General features: G+C 41.6%; 1 protein-coding gene across 2 annotated transcripts in view; it reads right to left on the bottom strand.

Annotated features, from left to right (window-relative positions):
* Nucleotides 1-27209, bottom strand: part of LOC135993144 (netrin-4-like) — a 50434-nt gene that overhangs the window by 17470 nt on the left and 5755 nt on the right. For both annotated transcript variants that reach the window (XM_065642783.1, XM_065642782.1), the window contains 2 exons: nucleotides 24966-25507; nucleotides 13361-13624 (listed from right to left, as the gene is read on the bottom strand). In XM_065642783.1, the coding sequence (XP_065498855.1) occupies nucleotides 13361-13624; nucleotides 24966-25507 (806 nt within the window). The remainder of the gene's footprint in view (nucleotides 1-13360; nucleotides 13625-24965; nucleotides 25508-27209) is intronic.

Raw genomic sequence — 27209 nt, forward strand, 5'->3', positions numbered from 1 at the left:
AGACCACACATTCTGTGAGAGGAAAGCACTGATGTTAGAAGAGAATTAGGTACAGTAGACATCAACCTACCAACTTATATATGGAAATATATATATATATATATATATATAAAAGATAGGTTAGCAGAAATGGCCCAGTAAAATTTTGAGCTATGTAACTAAGAGCACTGTAACTCCAAGTGGACAGGAAATCGTACCTGCAATGCTGTGTTCAGGTTTGAACATCTTATTACCAGATAAATGAGAAACCGGAAGATGTTCAACAAAAATAAGCAAAAGCTGTCATGGCTGAAGAATGGGGCTGATCTACAAGCACTAAGCATATAAACCTACCTAAGCTACAACAGCCTACAAAATATTTGAGAGGGAAGCAAAGAAAAAAGTGCAAAAACCTTGACTAAAAGTGGCTGAATAGTAGAGTTCTGTCTGTAACCAACTGCCTGAAAAATTACCCGAAAAAGTAACCTTCCTCCTCTGTACTTATCTGCTGTCATTGGAACACAATTATTATTTTTAATCATAGAAATATTCTAATCTATGTCGGTTTGGGAATCAGGTATTCACACCAGAAACCTGACCTTGGAAACCGAGCTAGGCCAGCCTTCAAATGGAAACTTACTCTTGAAACTGGTTCTGTTCTCAAGTCATTTCACACACCAGGAATATAACAGCCGGTTCCACTCCTGGCTGTGATTTGGTGCACCAGATTCTGTAATATCAAGCAGCATCCAAGAAGTGCTTTACAGGAGGATTTTTATGTTGTGGGGTTTTTTGTTTGTTTGTTTTTAATTAAGAAATAGGATTCCAGTATCTGTTTGCAGTGCCTCAGAGAAAGGATTTCCCGGAGAAATTATCTGAGGAAATATCCGACATAGGGAGTTGGAGAAAGGGAAACGTGGTACCATAGGTCATGTTCTACACTCATCACAAGAGAAGCTGCTAATTAGTGGTGTGTATTTCACATGCAAGGAGACAGTTGTACTAGAGCACAGAAATCAGGGACTGGGCCCCTCTCCCTCCATGCGCTGCTGAGGATGCTGAATTCTGTAACCTCTGTCATAGCTCTGGCCCACTGCACGTTACGCAAAAAGCAGAGGCTGAAATTTCATTTTGACTGGAGTGTGAATTGAATCTAATCCTTTAATCTCACCACTAATGTGAGTTATGTTTCTCCATAGTCTTTCCTGAAAATCAGCCTCTCTCTTTGCAGCCCTCACTTCCCCCATCTCACGTAGCAGGTAACTTGGGATCGAGAGAGAAACGTTCAAAAGAGCAGTCGCGTGAACATGTTCCCCTGCCCCCAAACTCATCTCCCTGCAGCAATTTGCTCTCCGCTCCCCTGGTTTCTAATCCTCCCGGACCAGATCTGTCATGCAGCTCGCCGAGGGGACAGGCCGCAGCTGATGCCATCGTCCCTCCGCGGCCAGCTGGCAGCGTCGCTGCTGCACAGAGCGCTTGGCTGCCTCCTCACGGAAGACTGAGCACAGACTTCAGGGTTTGCATTTCTGTCAGAGCTCAGCACCAGTAAACCTCAGGAGGGTACAGCGTGGAGCACATTACGTGACGCCTCTCCAGACCTCTGTGCAAGAAAGTCATCTGTGTTCAGAGCGCTAAATAGGATGACAAATTATAGAGACAAAGGCAAAAATACTAATAAGCAACAGTGTTGGGCTTCTCCCTGTTTGGGTTTGGCTCTTCAGGCTTGTAAGTTCCGCCCTGTGGACACAGTACCTGCTTTTCAGAAGCCATAGAACAGAGAAAAGGACCAGGAGTGAGAAAAGAAGATGAGTCTGACCCAAAACCATAGGTTTTAATGTCCCCAAACTTCAAACTCTATCTGAACTTTAGAGCTCATTCCAAAATGAATCAGAACTAAAATCTTAGATCCAGTCACTTCTTAGGAAAATGCTGGTGAATTTCAATGCAAAATTTGTAAGTTGTCCCATTGCATTTTTTAGAAATATATACACAAACTGTTCATTCACTATATAAAAAAAATACGTGAAAGAAATGCTGGATTGTACAGCTGGGAAATGGCAGAATTAAACCATGCAATCTTCTTGTAGCCTTGAACGACACGATCAAATATTCCACAGGACCCTGTGCTTACAGTGCACAGCACAGATGGTGTGAACACTCGTGAACAATTATTCAGAAAGCCAATAGGAAAATTCAGTGAGAAAGAAAGAGTCTGGTTGTTCTTTGGGGGTACGTAAATGTGTTAGTTTGCTCATTGCCCACCTGTTCGTTGCAAACTGTAGTTTGTGGAGGCTACCTGGGAATGGCATGCTGTGAGTAGAACAGAGGCATAAAGAAAGCTTCCTGCCTGTGATCCTCGCTATTGAACAGTTTATCAAATATATGTGGAAGGATGACTGGCTTAGACAAAAGGGTTGGAAAGCCAAGCAGCCAGCAGAGCCATTGAGCAGGGAGAATTAACAGGGGAGCTGGTGTGGAATTTTTTGGGAAGCGTTAGGTCCAAGAAGTAACCTGTTTTGTGTAGGTTTGAGAACAACGAAAAGAGAATTGATCACTATTGGGGCAAAGGTAAAGGATAATGGAAGAGAAAACAAGTCTGCCAGAGTGTTAAGTGTGGGTGGATATGCCATGGAAGTTTTTTTCACACAGATTCATAGGTGAAAACAGATCAGGAGGAGAGTGCAACATGAGGGGACACTGAAGTACAGAAAGGAGCTGAACATGAGAAGATAGCAGAGACGCAGCTCAAGTAGAACACAGACAAGAAAGGTGATTCATGGATGTCAGTGGTTCATTGCAGAACGACTGGTTAATGCAGGAGAAACTGAGCTGTGGAAGAGATGTTACACTTAAGCATGTGGTAAAATAAGGGCAGGTGAGGTGGCTGTAAGTAACAAAAGACGAACAGTTTGTTCTGTTAGAGAGGAAGAGATAGGAGATGCAGCCAGCAACCAAAGTCCAGGAAGGAACAAGAATGAAATACAGGAAGCTGGCAGATAAAATAGGAAATGGGATATCTGCTTAGGGAAGGGAGAATGTGAGACTCGCACTCAACACCAACATGAGGAGTGCAGGCATGTCCCTGACTTGTAAACCCACACCTCTCCCACAAAAGTGGGTCAGAAAACCCACGAGATTTTGCTCTCTACCAAATACAAGATCTCAGGATGTGCTGGATCTCGCTGGAACATAAAGATGATCACACCAAGACAGAGAAAAATAGTCAGAGAAGTACAGATTTAGGGAAACTACACAGGTCTAGAAAGCAGGGAAGAGTTGCAAGGAGCGAGTGATGATGGAGGAGATGATTGTCAGGGAGCAGCAAGGACCAGTTGCTCACTAAAGGTTGTAGAGCTGTAAGGTGAGCGTTACCACAGCACAGGCTGTGCTCTTGCTGAGGGGGCACCATCCTGAGCACAGCGGGGAGCTGGTACCACAGGCCATTGATGGCCCCAGACACAGTGAGGGGATGGACCAGGGACAAGGCAGGTGCAGCAAGAGACAGGCCCAGAAACAAGCCCACAACATGGGCTCAAAATCCATCCAGGAGGCACAACACATGCAAAGGAGTCCATGAAGGGGGAAGCTGCCTGCAGCAAAGGCCCAAGGTCCATCCGGGATGCAGACAAGCACATCTCCAGCATAACTCAAACAAGGGCTAACAAGGCTGAGCTTAAATGAAGCCCTCAGGCCAATGGACAGAGAGACAGGGCTGGTCAGGGCCATTTAAGTCCTTTTAGTGCCTTCAGGACCCTGATAATAGTTATTTAGTTGCTACTGGATTAATGTTATTGGAAGCTTTAGGATATCCAACTGCTTGGAGGCATCTGAGGAAAAAAAATACTTCAGCTTTCTAGATTTGGAGCTGGCAATCCAAGTGGAGCGATCTTGAAACCAATGTGTGAGGAACATGGGCTTCCATGAGATTCAGGCTAGCAATTAGGAAACATAGCCAGTCTTCAGCTAAAGCCCAATTTAGTATATGACAGGGATTTATATGAATAGATACAAATGTATTGGTATAGCAGGAGAAAGATTGAGATCCAAGAGATTTCTGTTTCACACCTCTCATATTTCACTTTATCCTCAATGTTTAATATGTGACACTGCATCATTTGACATACACTGATCCTTAGATACAAAAGTATTTAGGTCTGTATGTGCTCATTGCTGCAATAATTGAATACCTCAGACATATTAAGGAATTTATTTTTATGACACCTCCCTTCATCTGCTTCTCCTAATTACTGTGATAACTCTGGTTGTCTCCAAGGTTCATTCCCATTCATTGGAGCATCATCGTATTGAGAGTTCAGTTGCTCTGACAGATTGTTTTGAAACTAGATGGTGCTTTCCAAAGTTATTGTGGGGAATGGACCGGAGAAATAGATGTACTAGCAGGCAGGCAGACTGCATGATCATAGACACCTTCCGATTTTGTAAAACCAGTCTGAAGTCCTACATGCATAACCTGTAACAGTTTGTATTCTTGCAGTTCTGCTTTCCCAGAGCATTCAGCCGGGGTTACTCATGTCACTAATGCACATGCTATGAGCTTTGAAAGATGAAAGCTGTTGCTTTAAAGACTGATATTCTGGCCACATCAAGCTTCCAGTTTTCTAAGCAGCTTTTGCAAAGGGTAGAAGCTTATAGACTGACATACTTTCAGCTAGAGGAAAAGAACAAAAATGCTATGCTATGCTCTCAGTCACCATCACGTTGGATTTAATGACCACTTGAAAGCAAGCTCTGCTTTCATTTCTTGGTATAACAGCTAGATTCTCAGGCTGTGGTTTCATGATATAATGTCTTTGAGGGCAATCTCTATTTGAAACATTTCTGCTTTCCTTGCTACTTCTTTTTATGCTATCACCTCCTGCATCATGCCCTGAGTTGTATGTAAATGGGGCTGTGAAACTAAACCATGTGAAAAAAAAAAGTTAAAACTGTTTTTTTTTTTTCGTTGGCACTAGTGTTTTTAATCTGGATTAATTACCTCATCTGCCTCACAGTACAGTCGTGCTGTTACAAGTCTGGTATTGCTGCCAAAAGCTTTGATTTGTACATCTACCACCTGAGCAGCTTTGAATTGGGACATAGAGGAGGTTATAGCTTCATGGATTTTAATGCCAAGAGGATCAGTTCCATTCATTTAGCTTGACCTGCTCTACTAAGTTATGAATTTCATCCAGTAGTTCTTCCATGTGGCTCAGTAATTTCTGGTTGGTTTATAACAAATAGTGTAGAACCATATTCTGCTTTTCTACAATGGTTCCAAGAAATTACAGGATACTTATTCACCTTTGGCCGCACATAGTTGCTTCACCTGAATTGTGATCCACAGCTGAGAGACTGGACATTTTCCATCTGTTCGTCCCGAAAAATTTTATTTTTTTATTTTTCCTAAACTCTGTTCAGCTTTGTACAATACCTGAAGCCTCTTGCTTTCTCTCTGCCCATTTAGTTTCTTTTACCTTTTGTCCTTTCAGTAAATGTTGTGGCTGTTGCTCTTTCTCCTGGGCTATCCTCAGTTTGTTATGGGGTTTTTTTCCTAATGAATGAAGGTTAAATTTGGAAGCCTTCCAGAACACAGCAATTGTTGCTGATCCGGAGAAAATGTTTGTCTTTGGGCTCTGCATTCACTTTGTAATGTTGCCAGAGAAATTTTGGATACAGCAGTTTGCAATGACATCAGAGGCTAGTCCCTTACCTGCTTTTAGTAAAAGACCCTTTCTGGGTCATTTTGAGTGGTTAAATACCAACCCGTGTCTGCTGTTCTGCTTTGTTTCTCTTATAGTTCAAATGGGCTCTGCTGTCTCTCCCAATGAAGAGATGTATCCATGCAGATTTGTAATAAATCCTTCCATATCAGGTCCCGAGGAGAGCACGTACGACTTTTAGGAGGCCAAATTAAAAATTTCCTTCAATTTTTTCAAATTCATAAAGACCTAAAAGAATGGGTGGCTTGGGAGTAAGTCCCAGATTACAGAGCCTGCTGTGGGTAGATTGACAGTTCATATTCCTGCTCTCATCAGGAATGAAAAAAGCCAGTATTTTCCTATGTCACTTGCTCATTTCTGGGGAAAGGTCTAATAAGTGTATGTGTCTAAAAACTAGTATGCAAATGGGTGTTCTCTGAGGGAACTGAATTTCTGGCTCATCCTTGGTCACTTTGGTAAATCAAGTCTGAGGGAACTTGGCAGGGCCAAGTAGAGCTGGGACACTTGTGGCAAGGCCACCCGAGCCCATACGGGGTCTGGTCTCCACAGCAGTGAGTGAATGAGCTGCCACTGGTTCCAAATTCACTAAATAGGTAATGGTGAACAAAAATAAGTGATTTCGTTTAGTGGAATATTCAGACTGGCATCACTAAGCCCCTTTTTGAACAGTAACAAAAGAACAGGATAAATAGGCCGGAAGAGGTACAAAATTCATGCTTCATGTGAGGGAACAGAACTCAGCCTGTGACAGTTTCAAGATACAACCCCATCCTCTGCCTGAATTCACCTCCGTCAGCCTTTACACACATGTGGCTGCGACTTAGCCCACATTTCACTCTACTTTCTTATTGTTTTCTCTCTCAGTGCTAACTGGATTTTTATTCATTTTCGGACTAAGCTGTCCTCTTATTTTTTACCCACGGTGCCAACAACTCCATCATCAATCTGTAACAAACTGCATGCAAGTGACAGCTGTCATGCTGACATGCAGCCTCTGAGTTACAGCAGGTCACCAGCTCTTGGTGAGCGTCTTGAGGACGAAGGAAGCAGAAGAAGGAGTGAAGCTCAGTATTTTACTAGGTGAATGCCTGAAGTACAGTGTAACGAGTAAATACCACAAATCTGAAAGTCAACAGCACAAGTGAGTTTGGTCTTGTTCAAGGCTTTGTTCCTGATGCCACCGAACAGTCTGGCCTGACTGCCAACTTTGCTGCAGAAAGACCCAGAATTAGTTTTCAGGGGAGGAGGACATGGGAGAAGCTCTAGATTCTGCCTTTGAGATATGGACAAGGATTTGTAGATTTACAGGTCAGGTATAATGGGTTAGCACACTGTGGACAGTTCAGAGAAGTTTGGATGTGACCTGTTCATTCAACAGGCAAAATAATTCTGTCATGTACTTTGTAATAAGTCTGGCTAACTCCAGCAACTGTCTGGACTTAGCTGTGTTTCTACTGGTTAATCCACAGTGGCTGCAGGGGTGTGATTGAAAATCCACTCCCAAAGTAGGACCAGGAGCTCTTCTCTGAATTTTTACCTCTGTGTTGAGTGAACTTGGCAGCATGCATCGCTCCCATTCAAGTGAAATTATGTTGAGTAATGGAACAGATGAAGCCAAGAGAAAAATAGTTTTCTGCAGCTTCTCTGTAGATGGCTCCAGCTTGGAGAATGGGGAAAGGGCAGGGCTGAAAAAGGTGCAGGACCAGCCAAATTTACAAGGAAACTGGAAAGTGAGAAAAAGGGTGAGAAAGTCCATGATTTAGCAGAAAACGTGTGCATTTTAAGAAAATAATTCTAAACCCCTAAAGGGCGCAAAGCTAATCCCCAGGACCCTTCTAGCACAGTGAGTGAACAAGTAATAACATTAAAATACATTTAAATAGTTCACCCATAGACACGGCTTTTAAGAAGAGCTGTGTTTAAAGGCTAATAATGTCAGATATGAAATTGTTTGCTACCCCATCCCACAAAATAGGAGAAGGTTTCCTACAAGTAACATGAATGTCTGCATGGGTGGATCTACGCTGAGCCCTGATTCAGGAAAGCATTTAAACATGTGTTTAAACACCATTCCTGAATAGGCATGTTTTTCTGATTCGGACTTCAGCAGTAGTAAAACATAGTTCCACAACAATAATAAAATGTAGGGAAAACTTGTTGATTTTATAATTTCAGAATTCCTGCTGACTGAACCACTGTATGGATCATACCGTCAAAATTGTGGTTATTCTCTAAACCATAGATACTCAAAACATAACGTTGATGGTATGAATGATGACAATCTTGTTATAATTTGAGTCTAGTGGTGGAAGAGCCAGCAAAACCAGACATGTTCACAAAAACTATGGAGAGGAACCTAGATTACAGAATCTAAATCTGTACTGAACAGGACTCTGAAAGCTTTCAGATTTTTTCATCAGGAATACACTGCAGGTTTTGAGCAATTCTAGGAGATACCTGATGTAGCAAGAAACCCAACCAAAACGAATTCACTTTTGAAAAGGAACACCTCGTACATTAACTCAGAGGTGTGCTTGAATTTGGAGGATACAATATATCTAAAATAAAGGGGGAATATGTACCAGATTTTTCCTTGGATTCAAATTTTTAACAACTCAGAAGGACAGGGATGTTGATTTTAGGTTGGCCAAGAACTAGTTCTTGGCGGTAATGGAGGCATTAATTGAATGTGCCAGTCGTCCTCACAGTCACTCTAAAAGAACAAGAGAAGCATAGGATATCTAGAAAGGCTATTTTTTTAGATTTATTTAAGTATTCTTCAGTTAAGGTTTCTGGTGACTTTTCTGAGAATGTGATGAAATAGGATCTGGAAGATGTGACTTACAAGTCTCAATATCCTTTCCCAACTTTTACCTAATTGTTTGAGAACTTACCTGTCATCTAAAGTCACAGTTGTGAAGCACTTTTTGCCCTGGGAAAGTAGGAACTCACTAGAACTATCCATGAAAATCAAAGAGAACCTTTCCATGATGCTTCCCTGTCAGCTTCTTTGTCATCTCTGAACACAAATATCTGAAATTTTCTCATCCACCTGCACGTTCCCACCAGAATTCTTGTGAAATACTTTGGTCCATTGTGGGTAGCAAAGGTGTCAGTGACACCACTGTCTTTTCATGTAGTTCATGTAATTCATAGCTTCTTTTTGCTCTGTAATTTATATGATCATCTTCTATGTCTTCAGATCATTATAGGCAGAGCTTGTCATCTGTAGTCAGTTTTAATTTTTGGAAAAAGATCAGCAGAGGGATTTGTTTGGGGATTTTATTCTGACGTGATCTAGAAGTTCTTCTAATATTTTATCTTCTCTTTTTTTTTTTTTTAATTTTTGGTAACATTCCTGATGCAACTCACATAGTTGATGTACATGGCCTCACTTTTTCTCAAACAAAACCTGCTCTTTGAGTTGCCCACTACAACACAGAACCCCTCCTGCATCTCGGAGTGCTGGACATCGAACAGACTGGCACGGCTTGGATCAGATAATGTGAAAACTGAGCTGGGGATTATCAGTAGAACTGCACAAGATATTTGAAGAGGAGGTAATATTTGCAAGGGATACGACAGCCAAATCACCTAGAAAATTGCTGTAGAAAAACAAGTTTTACCTTATGTAACCTCCATTACGCCAAACAAGGAATTTTACTTAGGACCAGATCCTGCTCTCTTTGAAGTAAGTGGAGAACTTTCCATTTGCTTAATTGTGGAGGATCAGACCCAAAGGGAGTCTAGTTTGTCTCTGTAAACAGGATAAAGAAGCAAAAGAAACATCCGAGGCAACTTGTAAGAGTTTCCTGGCAATGTAGGTATCAATAATTAACAGGTAAAAAAACCCGATGCTTTATACAAAAACATTTTAATCCAAATTTGCTTTCCTCTGTCCGTACTTACTTCTCATGCACTAGAAAGAGAATTGTGAAATGTTTGGCAAACAGAAAGGACTTTGGTCTAGATTCTGTGGTCTGTCCACGTGCACTTTCTGCTTTGCAAACTTCGCTCTGGAAGCAGCCCTGGACTCAGCTAAAATGTGTCATCAAAGCCGATCCTAAACCTGACAGCTCTTACTAACTCTGTAGGAGCTTAATAAAGAAACAATTTACTGCAGAGCAACATGTAACTGTACATCCTGCAATAGCCAGACCTGGGGCAGGATTACATCCCATTGCATCCAATGGTGGACGAAAAGTAGGTGTATTCAGGCGGCCAGCTCCTGGCATTTGTTTCCCTTATAAGGGCATATTAATGCCCTCCATTTCAAAGAAAATGCTTCTCTGTAGTTTCTGCAGCAAAATGCAACCTCAATAATTTCCCTCACTGACAAAGGAGCTACTTGTAAGAGTTTGAATAATATAGGCTGTGAAATTCAGAAAAGAGAATTTTGTCTTTAGCTATCATAAGAAGCTGTGATATCTCTGTGTCTCTTTCTTTTGGGCCGAGGAAAGGAAATAGAAAACAAGAAAATATCACTGTCAATAGCAACAAACACCAAATTCAAGATATGTTCCCCCAGAAATTTCTCGTGTATTGTTTACAGCTCCCATCTTCATTTCTCAAAGTTTTTTCTGCTGTCTGATGTGTTATTCTCAGTAGTTCATAAGGGAAGTGTGATCTAGATAAATTGTCTTGAGGTGGGTACATGGCTTGTTGGAAAAAAAAGACACATTGAAAGACTAATTATTACTGTTTTCTGCCAAAACAGTAAGTGAAAGGACATTGCCATTGGGTCCTGTAGAAGTCGACTTTGAAACTTGCTCTACTCAGTTTTTTCACAAGCTACTTTTGACCAGAGAGAACACGCATGAAACGATGTAGGATTTCAAGCTGTAAGGAATGATGTGCTGTTTGGAGGGCGTTATTGCAATTTGCAGTTGTCTCGTCTCCATCAGTTTCTATGACACCGTGACGTTACTTCTCACAGAGCTGCATTTCTTATCGGCAGCCTCGGTGGAGAAGTCAGAAGCTGAATGGGTTGGCGTGACTGAACTGACAGACCCGCAGATAAACTGGTCGTTGACAAATCACCAGTAGTCATAGATCATCTGGTCCCTCCAAAATGGTGTTGAAAAGTGTTGGTTCAAAAGTGTCAAGAAATTGCCTTTAGTTTTCTCCATTTTTTAGCCTCCATATAGTATCAGTCTAGCAGCGATAGAACTATTACAAATGGAAGAGATTTCTTTCAAGAGTAAAAAGAGCAGACTTACAAGTTAGCACAGTTATGTCTCTTCCAAGACAGTGCAGAATGACCTCAGCTTTTGGGCCTGTCCCATGGCAAACAACTACAGTTGTTTTCTGCATGGACTTGTTTTGTTTTTGTTAACTACAGAAAAGAAATGCATTGTAGAAGGACTCCGAACTCTTAAGAGACTGAAGTTCCTATTTCCTAAGCCTTTCAGTGGAGGGCTGTATTTTCCAGCATTTTATTTGGTTACTTGACAGCAGCCCAGTAAACATGAAGCCGTTCTGCTTTCATGCTGTGATATCGCCCACACTAAAAACTAAAAACTGTGTGTCCTGAGACTTTCCCTGCCCATGGGTTCTTTAAATACCAGATGTGGCCAGTGGAATGAATCAGCTTATTTCTGGACACGCAGCGTTTGTTTTTAACATCTCTTTTCCCTGTCCCGTTTGAGTCACTGTGTGTGTGAAAGTCGAGCAGAATGAGAATTAACTGTTCTCTGTGATCACTGGGGAAGTGGGGCCAAGAAGGAATCACCTCCATTTGCAGCAGAGGTTATTTGGGCAGGCACTAGGGAAGAGCTTTCCAGCTGTCAAAATGGCAACAACTGCTCAGGGTTGCTACTGAATCTCCTTCTTCAGAGATTTTCAAAAACCAGTCGAACACGCATTCACTAGTGAGTGGCTTACGTATGCTTGATCGTACCTTAGTGCAAGGACTTAGACCAGCTCACTTACGGTGTTTCCCAGCCCTTATGTAGGATTCTAGGGGTAGTTCAAGCTCTGCAAGGCTCTTCTCGCTTCCTGCTGCATTTGAATCCCTGCTTAGGCAAAGCCTTGCTAATATCTGTGCCTGTGCGAATGATATGATGCATCCACCCTCCCAACTCCTGGGACATGAGTCACTCATGAAGTGCATTTCATCAAAACTATTTCACCTTCTGCCCCATGAAGTCATTGATGGCAGAAAAAGATTTTATTCCCTTGTGACTAGTGAGAAAAAAGTCCAGTCATAGTTTACAGTAGTTATGCCAGTAATATACAAAATATTGTGTTTTCCTTTTCTGATGGGCCGAGTGTTTATTCTTCTACCAGATGTATTCATTTAGCATGTTAGTCATGTATTTGTTTTCATTATGTCTATTTTTAACAGTTTGCAGTCGGGATGATGCACTCTTTAAACAGCTTTTCTCCACACAGTTATGTATTGAGTCTATACTTGTAGTAAACAGAATCTGATAATATCATCTAGCGCCACAATACTGTAGCTGAGCCTTACATTTATATCACAGGTGGGACTGATTCAGAAATGATTCTGCAAATATTGTGAAACTCATACAGTCCTAATTATCTTACAATATCTACCTCCGGACCTAGAAAAGTTGAAAGGAAGTCAGTGAATACACATTCCAGAAGAAAATAAACCAAAACGTCAAGTGTGCCCTATATCTAAAGGGTCAGAAATTAGCTGAGGATGTGTTTCTTGAGTCTATTATGTCAGAGTGGACCAGGGACCAAAGTTCTAAGAGTTATTTTGGTTTTTAAAACCCATTGAAGAGACAAATAGCCTTCTGGAACCAGCGGAGCCATTGACTAGTTTAAAGAGGCTGGAATTCTGCCCGCGATGTGTTTAGGAGTACCTGGACATTTGGTTAACATCATTTCCCTGTGACTGTTGTTACAGTTCTTCTATATAACACTTGCAGCTAAATCAAAAAGGAAGCAGTGGTCATTCCCTCTTAATCACAACATCTGAGTACACATACAAACACAACTCGCATCTTCTGCACATCCAGGGCCAAACGCAGGTAAAAGATTGAACAGGGGCTAGTCAGAGTACTAGAAAAGAATCTTCCTACAAGGTTTGGTTAAAAAAGGTTAAAAAAATACTCCAGCATATATCAAGCTAAATAGGTAAAAGGAGGGAGAGTGGAAATTATTTTCGCATCCTGAAGACTGCTAGTGAAAGTAACAAAACCACAGAAGGCTGAAAACCTAAATGTAAAGGCTGAAACCCTAAGGATGACAGAGCTGCTCATGTCTTACAAACCCAGAACATCTGAGATTTGAGATCTCATGCTGAAATTCTGTTCAGGCAGTCTTTGCGTCAAAGAGATTAGTTCAGTTCTATGCAGGTATAGAGGTAGGAGATTTCATTCACTGTATTTGGGGTTGGATCTCTGTTCCAGTCACAAAGCCCCTTCATAATTTATAGATATTGTGAGGTCCAGAGTTTTTAGAAGTACCCATCTCTAGCAATGCAATTAATAGACATGGAACTGCAGCAGGGCTTGTAAGAAATCTTTTCCGAGAGTCATTTACGTTACACTAATGTGGCTTAACAGTGCTGCCCTTTTTTAGATAGGCTTAGGAAGGGCTGGACAGGATCATACACAAAATGTACCGTTAGGCTGAGAAAGCACAAGCAGGTAACAAGGCTACTAAGTTGGTGAATGTCCAGAACTCACCGTGTTCTCCGTGACTCCCGTCCTGTTGGCAAGCTCGCATTCCTCTGCATGCCCATTGCAAAAGCAGCTTCCCCGAATGATCAGGTCATAAATAGCATAGTGGGCAAATCTCTGAGGTTTCTCTACCAGTCCTGAATCGTGGCATGGGCATTCCTGTCTTTTTAACAAAAGGAGACGGAGGTTGGTGAGTTTCAGGAGATCTTGAGCCTCAAGACTGTAGGGGTCTTCAATCTTGTTAGCTGGACTTAAGGCACGATAAATCACCTGAAAGACAGAAGATTCCCATGCAGGAATAGATGTAGGACAGCACACACAGCAAACAACCCGAGGTGATGTTCAGGAAAAAGGTAATACTTCCTATTTGGAAAACTCTTCCTAAGCAGTTTTGGAGCTGTGACTGATTCCAGAACATCACAGCTGAGTTACCACCAGCTGGCCAAGCCCCAGCAGGTGGCCGTGTACTTGTTTTCATCCTGTCTCAGATATGAGGTAGGAAATGCCTTAGTTTAACCATCTTTCCCTGGAGTTACTAAGCCCAGTCACATCTTGCAGTTCAGCCAGTATGTGGTAACTTGTCAAGTGCTGGTTACTTCTTTGTGTTTCTGAGCCAAGTGACAACAGCGTCACTCAGACAAATCCAAGGTTTATTGGCATAAATGCAGTATTAATGCCATTCTCAAAGCATTTTAGGAACACGGCTTTAACACGACTTCTAGAGTCAGGCAAACTAAGGCACTAAAGGGACCCGTGAAAGAAGTAAAAACCGTGATCAGACTTTTGGCTTGGCCACTTGAACTATGGCTGGAAAACACAGCTTGGCTTAGGGTGAGTAAGCACTGGGAGAACCCGGTCCCCAAACAAAGCAAATCAATTTATTCATCAGGAGAAAAGTAGCTACAACACAGTGAGTTCACAGGACCAAAGGCACTTTGTGCCTCCTGACTGCGGGTTGTTACTCTTTTACCACAGCTTTTATGCTGTGTTCTCCAGGGCGGCAGCAGTTCGGTTTTGAGTATCACAATTCTAATTTGGTGTTGAACAGTGACTAAAGGGACATGTTGTGTTGCAGCTCATGCAGCGTTTTACCCTTCTGTATCTCGGGGTGTGTTTGTTTCTGTTGCTTTTGGGGAGAGGGTGACAACAGAGGGCTGCACCAGTCTGGGCTAGTGAACTAGAGAGCTGGCTGCATTTGTTCCCAGGCCTAGATGTCCCCTGTGGATATGTTAACTCCAATTTGAGAGCTATTTTCTCCTCCAGTTGAATTTTTCTATTATAGCAGAGGGACCTGCCCTCGGGGTTCTTTAGCCCTGCTTTATAAGTGGTGACAGTGTCTGTCTGACTAACTCCGTTAGCAGAGTGAAAGCTTTGTTCCCATAGGGATTCCCTCTTTCTCTCTCTCTCCATGTTTTTATTTTTCTTTCTTTCTAGCGGACCAACCAATTTAAATACTTGCAGCTTGTAAAATGCTTTTGCTCCTTTTTCCTTGCAGGAGCCAGAAAAGAGCCTGGAAGATAATTCTATTGCACGTTGATGGCACATGAGGAGATGAACCCCCTTGAACTAACAGAATCAGCTGCCAGACTTTGCACTGAGCTACACCTGGCCATGGTACATTTCCCACCTATCCGCGGCATTTTCTGTTTGATTAGCTCTGTTCTTTTTTTCTTTTAATTCCCTTCTCTTATACTGTCAGCTACTTAGAAAGCTGCAGATAGCCCTGTTTGGTGAGATCAGAGGTGTCTGTATTTCCTTGTTTGACAGAGCTGTGGGCAGACTGCCCAGGCTGTGCAATGCAGGTGCCTACATTCCCCTGACCAATGCAGCCATGACAAAAGAGCCCAGGCCTTCCCACCCCAGCGTCTACATTCCCCCAGTCAATGGAACCATAAGCAAATGGCCCATTCTGTTTTGTCCAGGTGCCCAGCATTCCCCTTATTGACGGATTCACAGGATAAAGACCAAATCTCCTCTGTCCGGTTCCCCTAATCCAGGATGGTCTGGTCTTTTTAGTGTAAAACAGTTTTAGGAACCCTGTCTCCTTCTTCCCAGTCTGCTGTGGACCACACAGAAGTGGAGTGGTTTCTCAGAGTCTTAAGCACCTGGTCGTGTACAGACACACACATCTTCTTCCCACATAGTCAATTAATCTAAGACCAAGGCAGTGAACAGGATGGAATTGTTCCGCAGAGCCTTCTAAGCTCAGAAAACTTAAAGCAGGGTTAAGAACTAACTACTAGGCTATTAATGGCTAAAAGTCCTTGTGAAACTGTTTTAAATTTGCATAAAACAGAGGAACCAAGGGTAAAGTAGCCTGTTCAGTTTGCAGTTTCTACAAGCTCTATTTTCACACTTGTCTTTCTTGTCTATGATTCTCTAATATAGATGCTTAGTAAAAATGGTACCTCCTTTCAGGCTAGCTCTCCAGAGGATGCCTAACAGATCACTGGCTTGAGAACATAAATGCTAGAGGTACTTTGCTCCAGGACAAGATATCTGACAAAAGGTAATCAGTTTGTCATTACCTTCTGCAAGATCTGTGCTGGCCCTGCCAGTGACTTCCTTAGACAAGAGTGGGCAAGAGGTTTAACATCTCTGTGCCCCAGAGCACCCAGTTGTGAACAACTATGGATCTCCTCACAGGAGACAGAGAAAAGGGTGAACAAGGTGAAGAACAAGAGTTTTTACTGGGCTGCTCTGAAATACATTACTAGATAATGGCCAAAGTGTTTCTTTTTACTCCATGTCTCTGGCATTATACTTCTGTTTGATGACAACAGTCTTGCATTGTGCTGTGTTAACTGTGAAGGAAATCTTGTGCATTGTATTGCCCTACTAGAAACCTATTTTGAATACAGTATGATAAGTTTAAAGAGATGGATTCACATTTTGGGATTTCCAGTCAGTTATCCAGCCTCCCCATGTCTTAATTGGCATCCAGGTAGCACCGAGTTCTTCAGGCAAAAGAACAGCTGTTGGGTGCTTGTCTCTCTGCGTTGGGCTATTTGCTTTCATGAAGCTGTATTGTTTTTTGTTTCTTTGCTTGACAGCTTGGAAGTAGATTGGATTCCCCGTGGGTTTATTGTTTTGCAAATATTTTCATTTCTGGCTTTGCATCTCTTGAGGGGAGCTGCTTTGGTATTTTCCATATCCCCTTATAACTCTGAACACTATTTGTGAGTAGAGGTGTTAATAGCCTGGATGTCCCATGGCGATTGTGGCACCCTTTTGAGGAAAAACAGTATTCCATTCCAGTTGAAGTACAAGAGTTTGTTTGTATGATTAATTCATGACACATTTCTGTCTGGAATAAGCTCAGTGGTGAGACTTGATTTGTTTGTCCTCATCTCTCCCAAGGCAACACTGGTTAAGTGTTAAAGATCTGATTTGGGTGGCATAACACTAGTGAAGTCTTTCGGGAGTAGCGTTTTTATGTTCTTCTTGGATTCAACAACCACTAAGGAATTAGCCTTCCTGAACATGGTAAAAATTAAAGATATCGAGGACTTTCTTAAACAACCATATTTTGTATCAGTAGAATCAAGGCAGATATGTTGGGCCGATGTAAGCAGGTTTAGATGAGATGCATTTTGCACAGAGGTAGCACAGTTTTATTTAGTATCTAAATCAGGTTAGCAGTATTATTTCGTAGACACATGAAACTGGAAAATGGAATTTTCTCCACTCTCTCCTGGAGGACGCATTCTTCGTGAAATACTGGTGGTTAAAACCCTTGAGCACAAGGATGAGTATAATGTAACCACCACCTCTTGGCTCATTTTTAGTATTTTTTAAATATTTGATTGCATCTTTCTTCTCACATTAAAGTGCCGGTTGTTAGATCTTCCTTACATGTTGCACTACTGTCAAGAGCAATATGTTACAATCCATAATTTGAAGTTATTAGTCTACTATGTGTATTGATTCAAATAATTGTAGAGTGGGATGAATTTTATAACAGATCTGGTATCTCACCTTACATGTCCCTGCATTGTTTTCCCATAAATTAATAATTTACCTAAAAAAATCCCCTCAAGCCCTAAACTTTTTTCTGTCCTAAAAACAGATTATTATATTTAAATGCATGTATTTGGGTTTATGGTTCCCTAAGAAAAAATGAATCCTAAATTTAGAGACAGATTGGTGCTGGTTGTATATACAGGTTGATAATTTTATACGGCACAGGGAAGAATTTTATTTTTGCTGAATACCCTCAACTTCCACCCAGTTCTGAAAAAGAGCTTCCCCATAATGTTCACTGTAAAGCTATTTCTCATCTAATTAAATCTCTGTCTGGTATCAAGCTCTGTGGAAGCTCTGTTCTTTTTTTTTTTTACTGTAACAGACTGCTCTGAAATCTCCCAGTCATTTCTCTAAACATCAGTGTGCAGCTTTCATAAAAGTAACATATGCACAGCTGCAGAAGAAAATCTAATGGTGATTAAGTCTGCTGAGGGCTGGACAACTTAAGGACACACTAAAATCTTTGCACTTCTATTGAATTGGGTGGAAGTTGAGGCTATTCAGCACCTCTTTAGTCTCAGCCCTTTGTGGAAATAGATCCTAGATCCTGAGTTTCCCTTATAATCAGGAGCTGCCACTGGAGCTGAATGCTGAGTAGGACATTCACGCTTATCTGCATATCTGCTATCAAGCGCATATTTGTCATTCTCATTTTCAAAAGTCAATCAGCTGCACCTCAAAAAAAGATGGTCGCTACCCTGTCCTCTCCTGACCTTTCTGAGAGCAAGGAATGCTGTGAGTGTGCAAAGCTGAAACAGGGAGCTGCTCTTAGGGGGCTGGTTTTGCCGTACACAACTTGGCACGGCTTCACAGAGGGAGATGTTTTATCACCAGTCAGGAGATCATCTTCATTCCAGAGACAGTGTCTCAGATTTTTGATTTCTTGCCATATGTTTTGCTTCTCCATTCTTGATGCAGATAATTCTGTTTTCTTAACCTGATCTTCCAGCCAGTATTAGTTAGAAAAGATGTGGACACAGCAAAGGTTCCCCCTTGCAAGCTCATAGCCTAAGGTCAAGAAACATGAGTCAGAAATGGAGAGCAGTGCCAATGCATGGCCTCCTGCAAAAGAAGATCCTCGTGCAGAACAAGAATTTGATATTACAAATCGTTCTTAAGCTGTGTTGATCATGCTGCACACAATCAGGTTAATGAGGTCAGAAATGTCTGTGTGCTTATACTGGGCCCGTCAGAAGGAAGCTGCAATAAAAACTCACGTCAGTCCTAAAAACTCTTCATTAAGAAATTTTTATGTGAGTTGATTTTGCTCCTAAAGGAATTGTAAACAATTGTCTCAGAATTTTTCCTATCCAGTGGCAAATGTCCACTGATTTATTTGATGGAGCCCCTTGACTAAAATGAATTCTTCCATCTTGTGGTACAGTAGTCTGTACTAAGAAGTACTTTTCCCTGTTTTGAAATACTATTCGGAGCACAAAGAAAGTTCAGCTATTCTTAGCTATTAGGAGGCCCATTCTGAGGATTTGTGGAAAAGTGGTTTTTAGTCAAGATCCATTGCTTTTCTCTCCTTCCAGAGAATAAAACTTAAAAGCCAGTATAGAATGGGACAGTTTGTTAAAGAAATAATTGTGCATTTGATTTTTTTAAAATTTCTCTGATCTGGGTAAACTCAGCTACTACCAAGAGAGTGGCATCTTGAATTCATTCTGTGTTTTCCAAACCAGAAATGGTCAATGTCCCTTCAGATTGTATTTGCTTTGAGGTTATTCCAGCAATCCGGTCAGTGTGGCATTAATATTAATATTTAGGCATTGCTGCCAATATGATGACAGGGAAAGACTGTACTTTCATAAGAGACCATCCATTTCTTATATGCGGAGCCACTTGTATCTCTAAGTCTTGGCTGAAGTCTTGTGCATGAACAGACTTAGCCAACGGTATCGTCTCACCTTGACAGTGATGTGTGGACAACTATAGAGCAAACAATGAAATGTTCTTTTGCCTGGAGTTTGAAAATTACAACAATGAATCTCTAATATGCATAGCATTTAAATAATTTTTTTTTCACAGTTGAGACTTGGGAAAAAAAAAAGTCACAGCTGCAACTCCACTAAGGTTTTATAAAACAGAGTGAGAAGAAAAATTAATTTGATACCTGCTGCCTCGTACGTTCAAGAAATGTAGAAGCAACGCTCAAAAAAACCCTGCTGTGTCTTTCTGGCTGGTTAGTAAGGTTCCAAATGCCTCTGAAATGGCTCATTGCAAACCAGGTCAGAGTAGGACACTTGGTGCCCTCCTGAAGTTCACTTGCCAGGGATGGGAATGCTGGACTGGTCTCATGTCAGTTCAAATTCCCTTCAGAGACAAATCCTTGAGCCCCTTAATTCTTCCTCCAGGGACGCAGGGCCTGGCAGCGCTATCTGCTTGTTTACACTGCTGGTGTTAACTGCTTCCTCTCAACTCGCCTCTGCATTTTATCTCCTCTACAGTTCAAGTTAAACGAAATGCTGAACAGACAGCCCTAGTCATAACATTTGGGCACTTACGTTCACTAGTGACTAATCCCTCCTGGAATCCTTTCCGGCTGGAAGTCGGAACAACCCAAGCATCATGCAACTTCAATAGGCTGGTCCTGATGACTGTTGGACAATTCATTGCAGTGCAAAACCCTGCCCTTGCATCTTAGCTGCTAGGAATTCAACCTTGTGATGGGCTGAGCATGTTTCTTTCCAGTGACCCCACTGCCATATGAGATCAGACCTTTAAGAAGGCACTGAAGCCTCAGTGGTCACCTCTTGAATTATTGATGTTGCCAGTTAACGAGGTATGCGTGTGTGTTGGGGGGGGATCCTCTTGTGTTTATCAAAAGGTTTGGCATGAATACGGTTAGAGAAAAGCCTGAGAAAAGACAGGAAAAACATGTAGGTCCTTGGAACAAAATCCCATACATTCCACACAGAGCCCTGGCCCTGGCCTCATTGGGTGTCTGTGCGAGTGGTCCCATGAGTGTTGCTCAGGGAGTCCCTTTAGCTGGAGAAAGGCTGCAGAGAACTTCAGTGTTGGTGCAGAGGAAAAGGCCGTCCATAGGGCTGACCCTGGCTGAACAACCTGGCAGCTTTTGAGGAAGACAGAACCGCATCCCATCGCAACATGTCTTGATGCACAGAGTGTGTTTAGAAGAGTGATTAAAAGTCTTTCGGCTACAAAGTGAGTCCACTTATCTTTGACAAGAGGCACTGCTGGGGACTTCTGTCCCTAAAGAGGTCACCACAGGATACAAAACGGAGAATGAACAGGTCTTCTGCACCAGGCACACTTAACATGTTGCCATAGAAACCAGTTACTTAATTCAGGCATACACAATTCTTCCAGCCCCCAGTGAATACCAGTAATGGGTTTATTATATCACACTTCATTGGTGTCATCTGTCACACAGACACTCACATAAATGAATCAGCCTTTGATTCAAAACTCCCTTCCACTCGCTAGACCCAATAGGGGAAGGGTCTCCTTTTGGGTCTGGTGGTTATAAGTAGGTCGGTGTCCTGCCCTGCTTTGCATGCTAATGTCTTCCTTTCATGCAAACATTGTCTTCAATGGAGGAGAACATTTGTTTTCATTTGCTGATATTCCAGTTTATTGAAAATGTACTCTTAATCTCTCAGATCCTTTAGTGCACGTGCTGTCAGGATGCAGGTTGGAATATTTTGGTCCCTGTTTCCCCCATATGATGTTTGAACTGTAAGTCACACTAACATCTGATGCAACATTGTGGTAATTTCTTCTTTTGTTTGGCCCACAGTTTTGATTTACATTAGCTGAGCTGAAGGTTTGCTTTAGGCTCCATGACTATATAGAACAGTGCTCGGTAAATTAGAAAAACAGAGGGATGGACAAGTAGGTAAAAAAGGTCTCAGTCGATGCATAGGACCCCGTGTAATCATTGCATGTAGCTGCATTTATATTAGACCTCAAAAAGGTGGGGTTGTTTTTAGTTCACGACGTTATGGTGGAGGTTGGCATACTGAAGCTGATGAGCATACAAGCAACTCTCCTCCCTTAAGAATAGTTAAGAATATTCTCCCTGAACAAGAGGATAAAGGTTAGAAGCACTTGCTCCCATTTAATATATAATTTTTTATAGTGATAGAAGTCAACAGGCAAAACGTGGGGTACTATAACAGGCCGGTCAGGACTTAAGATAAGCTAGTGGAGGATTTTCACTGAGAAATGTTTATAAGCATAGGAAGTTAGGTATTGGTTTTGTAGTGTTTCATTTGAAGAAAATGATGTGTGGGCAATTGACAGTGAAGAAATTGCTTTGCGTCCAAGACCAGAAATCATCAATAGAGCAAGATTTTTTTTGCCAGAAGAATTAAGATAGGGGGATCTAGGATCTCAGGTAGAGAGATTCTAGCTGCAGAAGTGCTCTGGATCTGAACAGAAGTAAGTGATTTAGTAAATGCCAAAGAAAACTGCAAAGGGGACATTAGGAAGTCATCTCCTTGTATTTTTACAGGATTTGTTCCCCAGTGCATGGCATCTTCTCTCTCAACTGTACCTTATCTAGATGGAACGGAGACGTGTGACTCTGTCAGAGGTGAACGATGAGGGATAATCTACCACAGAGAAGAGATACACCTTAAATCAGTGATATATTGTGTTCTGTTGTGACATTGTCACATCACTCACCCAAGTGTCTTTTGCTTCTATTTTAGTCTCCTAAAAGTTTCTTTTCTCTCAAGGTTCCCATCATGCTCCCAGGAAAAGCCTCTTTCAGTGGTCTTGAAGGATGACCAGAGTGTGCTGATTTGGGGAGACGCATCTTGGTTTATTATTTATTATTATTATTATTTATTTATTATTTACATATTACTGCAGCTCTACCACCTTCTCCTTTCACACCTACATTCTCAGTTCTGGCAGCCAGTTGACCTGAAATCTTGTTTCATGATGTGTCCCACATGGGTTTTAAACCTAAGTCTTCTTGGTAATCCATCTCCTTGTCTGATTCCTTTTGTGCCCTGTTAAAAAGGAATTTGTGTCTTTTCTCAACATGAATAAGACAATGCCCAAGAAAAACTTCAGTATCATGCAGTGGAAATAACTTCAATCCCCTCAGTAGAGAAAACTGGGATTTATTTGAGAGCATTGGTTAGCATTTAAGTTGGAAACAGTTTTGATCATTTCAGAAATGCTGTCAGCTTATGATGTGAGCTTCTCAGCAGTCCAAGGCTATGCCAGCATCGGTAATTGGGTAGGTCACAGTGGAGGTGAAAAAGAAACAGAACACTGCAGAAAGTAGCAGTGGGGATTCAATCAGCTTCTTTCCAAGTCAGTCGTGAGTCAGTGCTTGAGGGGATGCCCTGGTGACGTTTGTGACATCTTTACAATAAGGTTGTAAAACTGCAGTTCATGGGCAAAGCTCCTGCAAGACTTGTAATAAGAGTAGCAGTGTCACTGTGGCAAATCTAATCAGGTATCACTTTAAATAACTACACCCTGCCTTCCTTTATTTTCATTCACAAAAGAATCCGCTGTGTCATATTGCTGACCTGGAAAGCCCGACGCTTTTGCGCCCTTGCCGTAGTGGCATTTCATGTACTGATTAAGAGGTCTCTCTAAAGTCTGTCCAGAACTTCAGAATCCTTTTGGGTTAATGTGCTATGAAACAGTATTTGCCTTGTTTTCTGTTATGTTGCCGTACAGATTTCTGGGTGCTGCTTTAAAGCTTCAGCTCTCCGTCCCATGGAGGAAGCAACCTCTGTACATATTCAATTCATGCAACAGTTTACGAAAGTATTTGGGATCTGCAAGGGTACTATTACTATTGTTTTCTAACATATACTGCCACCGCATAGATTGATGGAGCATACACATATTCCTTTCAGTGTAGTTGCTGCCCAAGTTGACAGAATCATTTTGACACTTGTAATCACAAAGGCTTGTGTTGGATGAATGTTTCATTATTTGATTTTTCTGCCATCCACTTCTAAGATTTGTTGTAGCAGCAACACATGGTCTTAATGATATTCCCCAAGGTTAAGTAAGCACAAAAGCCAACATAGTGCAGGGCAACAGAGGGTAGTGTGCTAGAGAAGGAAGAGTTGTTGCGTTCAAGGCCAAAGCATTTGCCTCAGACCCTGTATTCTATTCCTTACTCAAGCAGAATTGTCCTGTTTTACCATGAAACACTTCACCTTTCTGTGCTGCTCTTTCTCCATCTGCGAAATGGCAACGAGACCATTATATGTGTGCTGAAGATCATTAAATAGACCTTGCAAAGTACTTCCAGATTTCTGATTGGAAGGCACATGAGTGGAAAATTAGATTAGTTGCCTAGATTCTGTATTGACATGGCAAATTGTAATCTCTCTACAGAAGAAATCTGAATGTATTTGGCTTAAATGTATCATAACTAACCAGCAGAATTACTACTCCAGAAACAGGCCAGTGTAGTAGTCAGATGATCTGCTCCTAATTTCTAATATGCAGAGATGTTTCCCAGCCTGTTGCACAAAGATGAACTCAGTCTCTCCTTTCTGCTCTTTCCCTGTCTCAGGTATAGTACACTAGTTTCTTTCTTCTCAAGCACATTTTGAAATGCGCTGCTGAAACCACTGTGGTTTTGAAGCCTATCTGGACCATTCACCTCACACCTGAGCTTAATTTGCAGCAAAGTGTTACTGCCAAACCTGCATGATCACTTCCAGACAGGGAAACCAGGAGGATTGTGACTTCTCTAAGGAAGAGAGAAGGAAGTGAAAGGACTCCAGCCTCTGTCGTGACTACAAGAATGTCTTATAGTCTCCCTTTATGTCTTTGTGTCTCCTCTATAAAACAATACCAATTATATTTACCATCTTTCCTATCTAATCTGTTTCAAGACTGATGAGTGAAAAGGGTTATAACTAAACTAAGTATCTGGTTACTAAGCAGTCAGTGTTCTTGTCAGAGGAATTTATCAGAGCAATTGTACATTTATTTTAAAAGAAAGCCTTCTGCATATGTTTAGTAGCACATCAGAATATTCATACCAAGGGAGGGCCTTTTCTCACTGTGGAATAATGAAACCTGGCTGCTCGCTTCCACTACCTGCTTCTAAATGGTTTCATTTCTGGAGTCTATGGCTTGATACAATCAGAGTGGTCACCCCCAGTGAGAAAAGTGACATTAAACTTAGGGGAAAGATTTATTTAAAAGTCATCCAAGCATCTACGACTTTTTATATGGAGACAAAAAATAAAGACCATGCAGTTCATGTCGTCCTAAAATAGGAAACCAGTTTGGATAAATAAGACTCTACAAATGTATATTTCCCTACATCTATTTTGTTGGAATTCTAGTTCAGTTATTGGCATCTGCGATGTAAAATTAGGCAAAGTTAATTCTATCCTGTGCAACTCTCATGAGAAGAAATTTGTTAAAGCATTTCCATTCATTTTCATTGATATATAATTTCTCTTCTTCTTCCCCTTTATGTTTTTAACACAAAGCCTTTGCAAATGGGCTACCTTGGTTAATTTATACGCAGAGTATCTCTTTGAGCACATACTCTCTGATTTTCAGCCGGTCTTCAGCTGTTTGACATTAAACTTAAGTCCAAACCTCAGTTATCACTTACCTCTCCTCTGGTGCAGGGCACTGCATCTGAATACCTGGACGTGCACATGGAGCCCTCCTCAACGAGATCATCCTGGAGTCCAAAAGTCGCTGTGCAGTTGACAGAGAAATACTTGTAGGGCCTCCAAGTCTGTCCATAGTCCTGGGATCTTTCCAACACCATCGCAGCTGGGCGAGGTGACTTGAACACAGCAATGACGTGGGTCAGGTAGAATTCTGTTTCAAAGTCCAGTCTGATCTCTTCCCTGTGTACCCCTTGGGCAGACTGCCACCAGGAGACAGGGTTTGCAAAGAAATCATCTGTCATGTCGGCAGGGAGATGGGAGTTATCGGGCTGGTTGGCGTTGCATTTGGTGCAGCGAGGCTGCCCACAGCCATGGGAGACCTGATGGAAGAGGTTCTGGTTGGGGTAGAAGCAGTACAGTTCTGTGCTGTTCTGGCCACACGTGGTGAGAGTCACTGGCGTCCTCCCGGTTGCAAGGTTTCCCACCGGAGGGTTGCAAGAATGGCCATTACAGCGGAAGGCTCGAGGCCTCGTGGGATCTGAAAGACAGGCAAAAGAAACACAACTGAGTAGAATCTCTTTAATAGTTTTCAGACTGTAACACAGGTGACCATGCAGATGTTTGGAGTCCTCATGTGGGGACTGACATCCAAGAGGATTCCTTCTAAGGAGAGCTACTTCATCTTTCCATGAAAAGTTTGGAGGGAGTTGCTCAATAAATCTGGTCCTTGGTTTTGGTGCCTAACTCAGAAACTGAAGTCTTTAGAAAACTCATGCTTATGGCGCTTAACTTTGATTTTAGTTGAAAATGCTGTTGCATCGGTCTGTTGAATCGTATGTTTAACCACAGAAATCTTGTGTTTTCTTACTTTGACTCTAGTAAAGCTCTGTATCTGATGACTGAATCTATTCAATACATTTCTTTTCATTGTCATCAGAAAGCAAAGTCAGACTGTACTATACACTGTAGATACAATAAGAGATGATTTGTGCCCAGCAAATTACAAACACTAATTACATGTACAAACATATAAAGAAAGCATGTATTTCTATAATTATGTGTTACTCGCATAATTCTGAGGGGTGTTGAGTTTCTACTGCTCCTATTGAGATCAGCTGGAGTTGTTAATACTTAGCAGAGCTGAAAATCAATCTCTCTTTTGTTTAAATACCTTGACATGGAGGTAGGTGACTATATCCTGTTTTTCCAAGTTTGCAAATACTGGCAAATTTTTGGTATCTTCAGTGTATATATCTACTTAGTTCTAAATTAAGGAAAGGTAGGGATAACTACAAATTCTTAATATTGTTCGGAAATCAGTAGTGTCTTGTGACACTGAAATTAAAGGTCGTTCCACAACCTTACTACCATACTGGGTAGAACTGCTTTTGTAATGACATACAATGTCCTCTTTGCAATTTAACAGTCTAGAAGGAGTTAAAAACTGACCTTGCAAGGTCATAAATCTAATCCAAGAGGTCACAAGTCAGATGACTGGATGTAAGTCCTGCAGGAAATGACCCTTCCAATGAAACGTAGGATGACCGTAAACCCTGGGTAATCGAGGAGCAGTTCAAAGGTCAGCTGTTAGTTCAACATTCTAGGTCAAATTTTAAAATTCCTACTTGGTTTATATTCAGCCTTTCCTCAGGCAAAATTAGTTTTAAGATCAAGTTACGTCAATGAAAAGACTCTCTAATTCAGCCCTATAAAAATACTCAAATTGTAAATGTATTAATAATTAATTAATAGTTGGATGAAACTGATGTCCCTTTTTCCCAAAGGAATGTTTAAGGCGAACAAATGTGTCCAGCAGGTACAGTTTTGCCTCTGAGTTGCTTCTGTCCTTAGTTCCTCAGTGATATTTCTGCACAGGCTAGAAAAGAAAGGTCAGAGATGGACATTGTTTTGGAAAACACCTCATGCATTTTGCATGCAAGGATTAGGACACAAAATGAAGTTGCTGTATGTCCACTGAATCCCATTGACCAATGGTGCACACCATTTTAGCTTATGTACAGTATCAGGTAGTCTTAAGCTTCAGATAACAAGGGAGCAGATCATCCAAAAATGCTCTTGACTACTCTTAGAAACAGGTGGAAGCCACCGTCAAAGGAACTTGGACTGGATTTGTGTTTGCCTTACAGACAATGTAAGCAGCAGCCTCAAGGAAGGAGGGGGTGTCCGATCACAGTAGATTTCCTCCTAGTGAAAGTTGTTTTCCACTAGTGGCTGGAGTG

This window comes from Caloenas nicobarica, chromosome 11, assembly GCF_036013445.1.
Source record: "Caloenas nicobarica isolate bCalNic1 chromosome 11, bCalNic1.hap1, whole genome shotgun sequence".
Classification (NCBI taxonomy): Eukaryota; Metazoa; Chordata; class Aves; order Columbiformes; family Columbidae; genus Caloenas; species Caloenas nicobarica.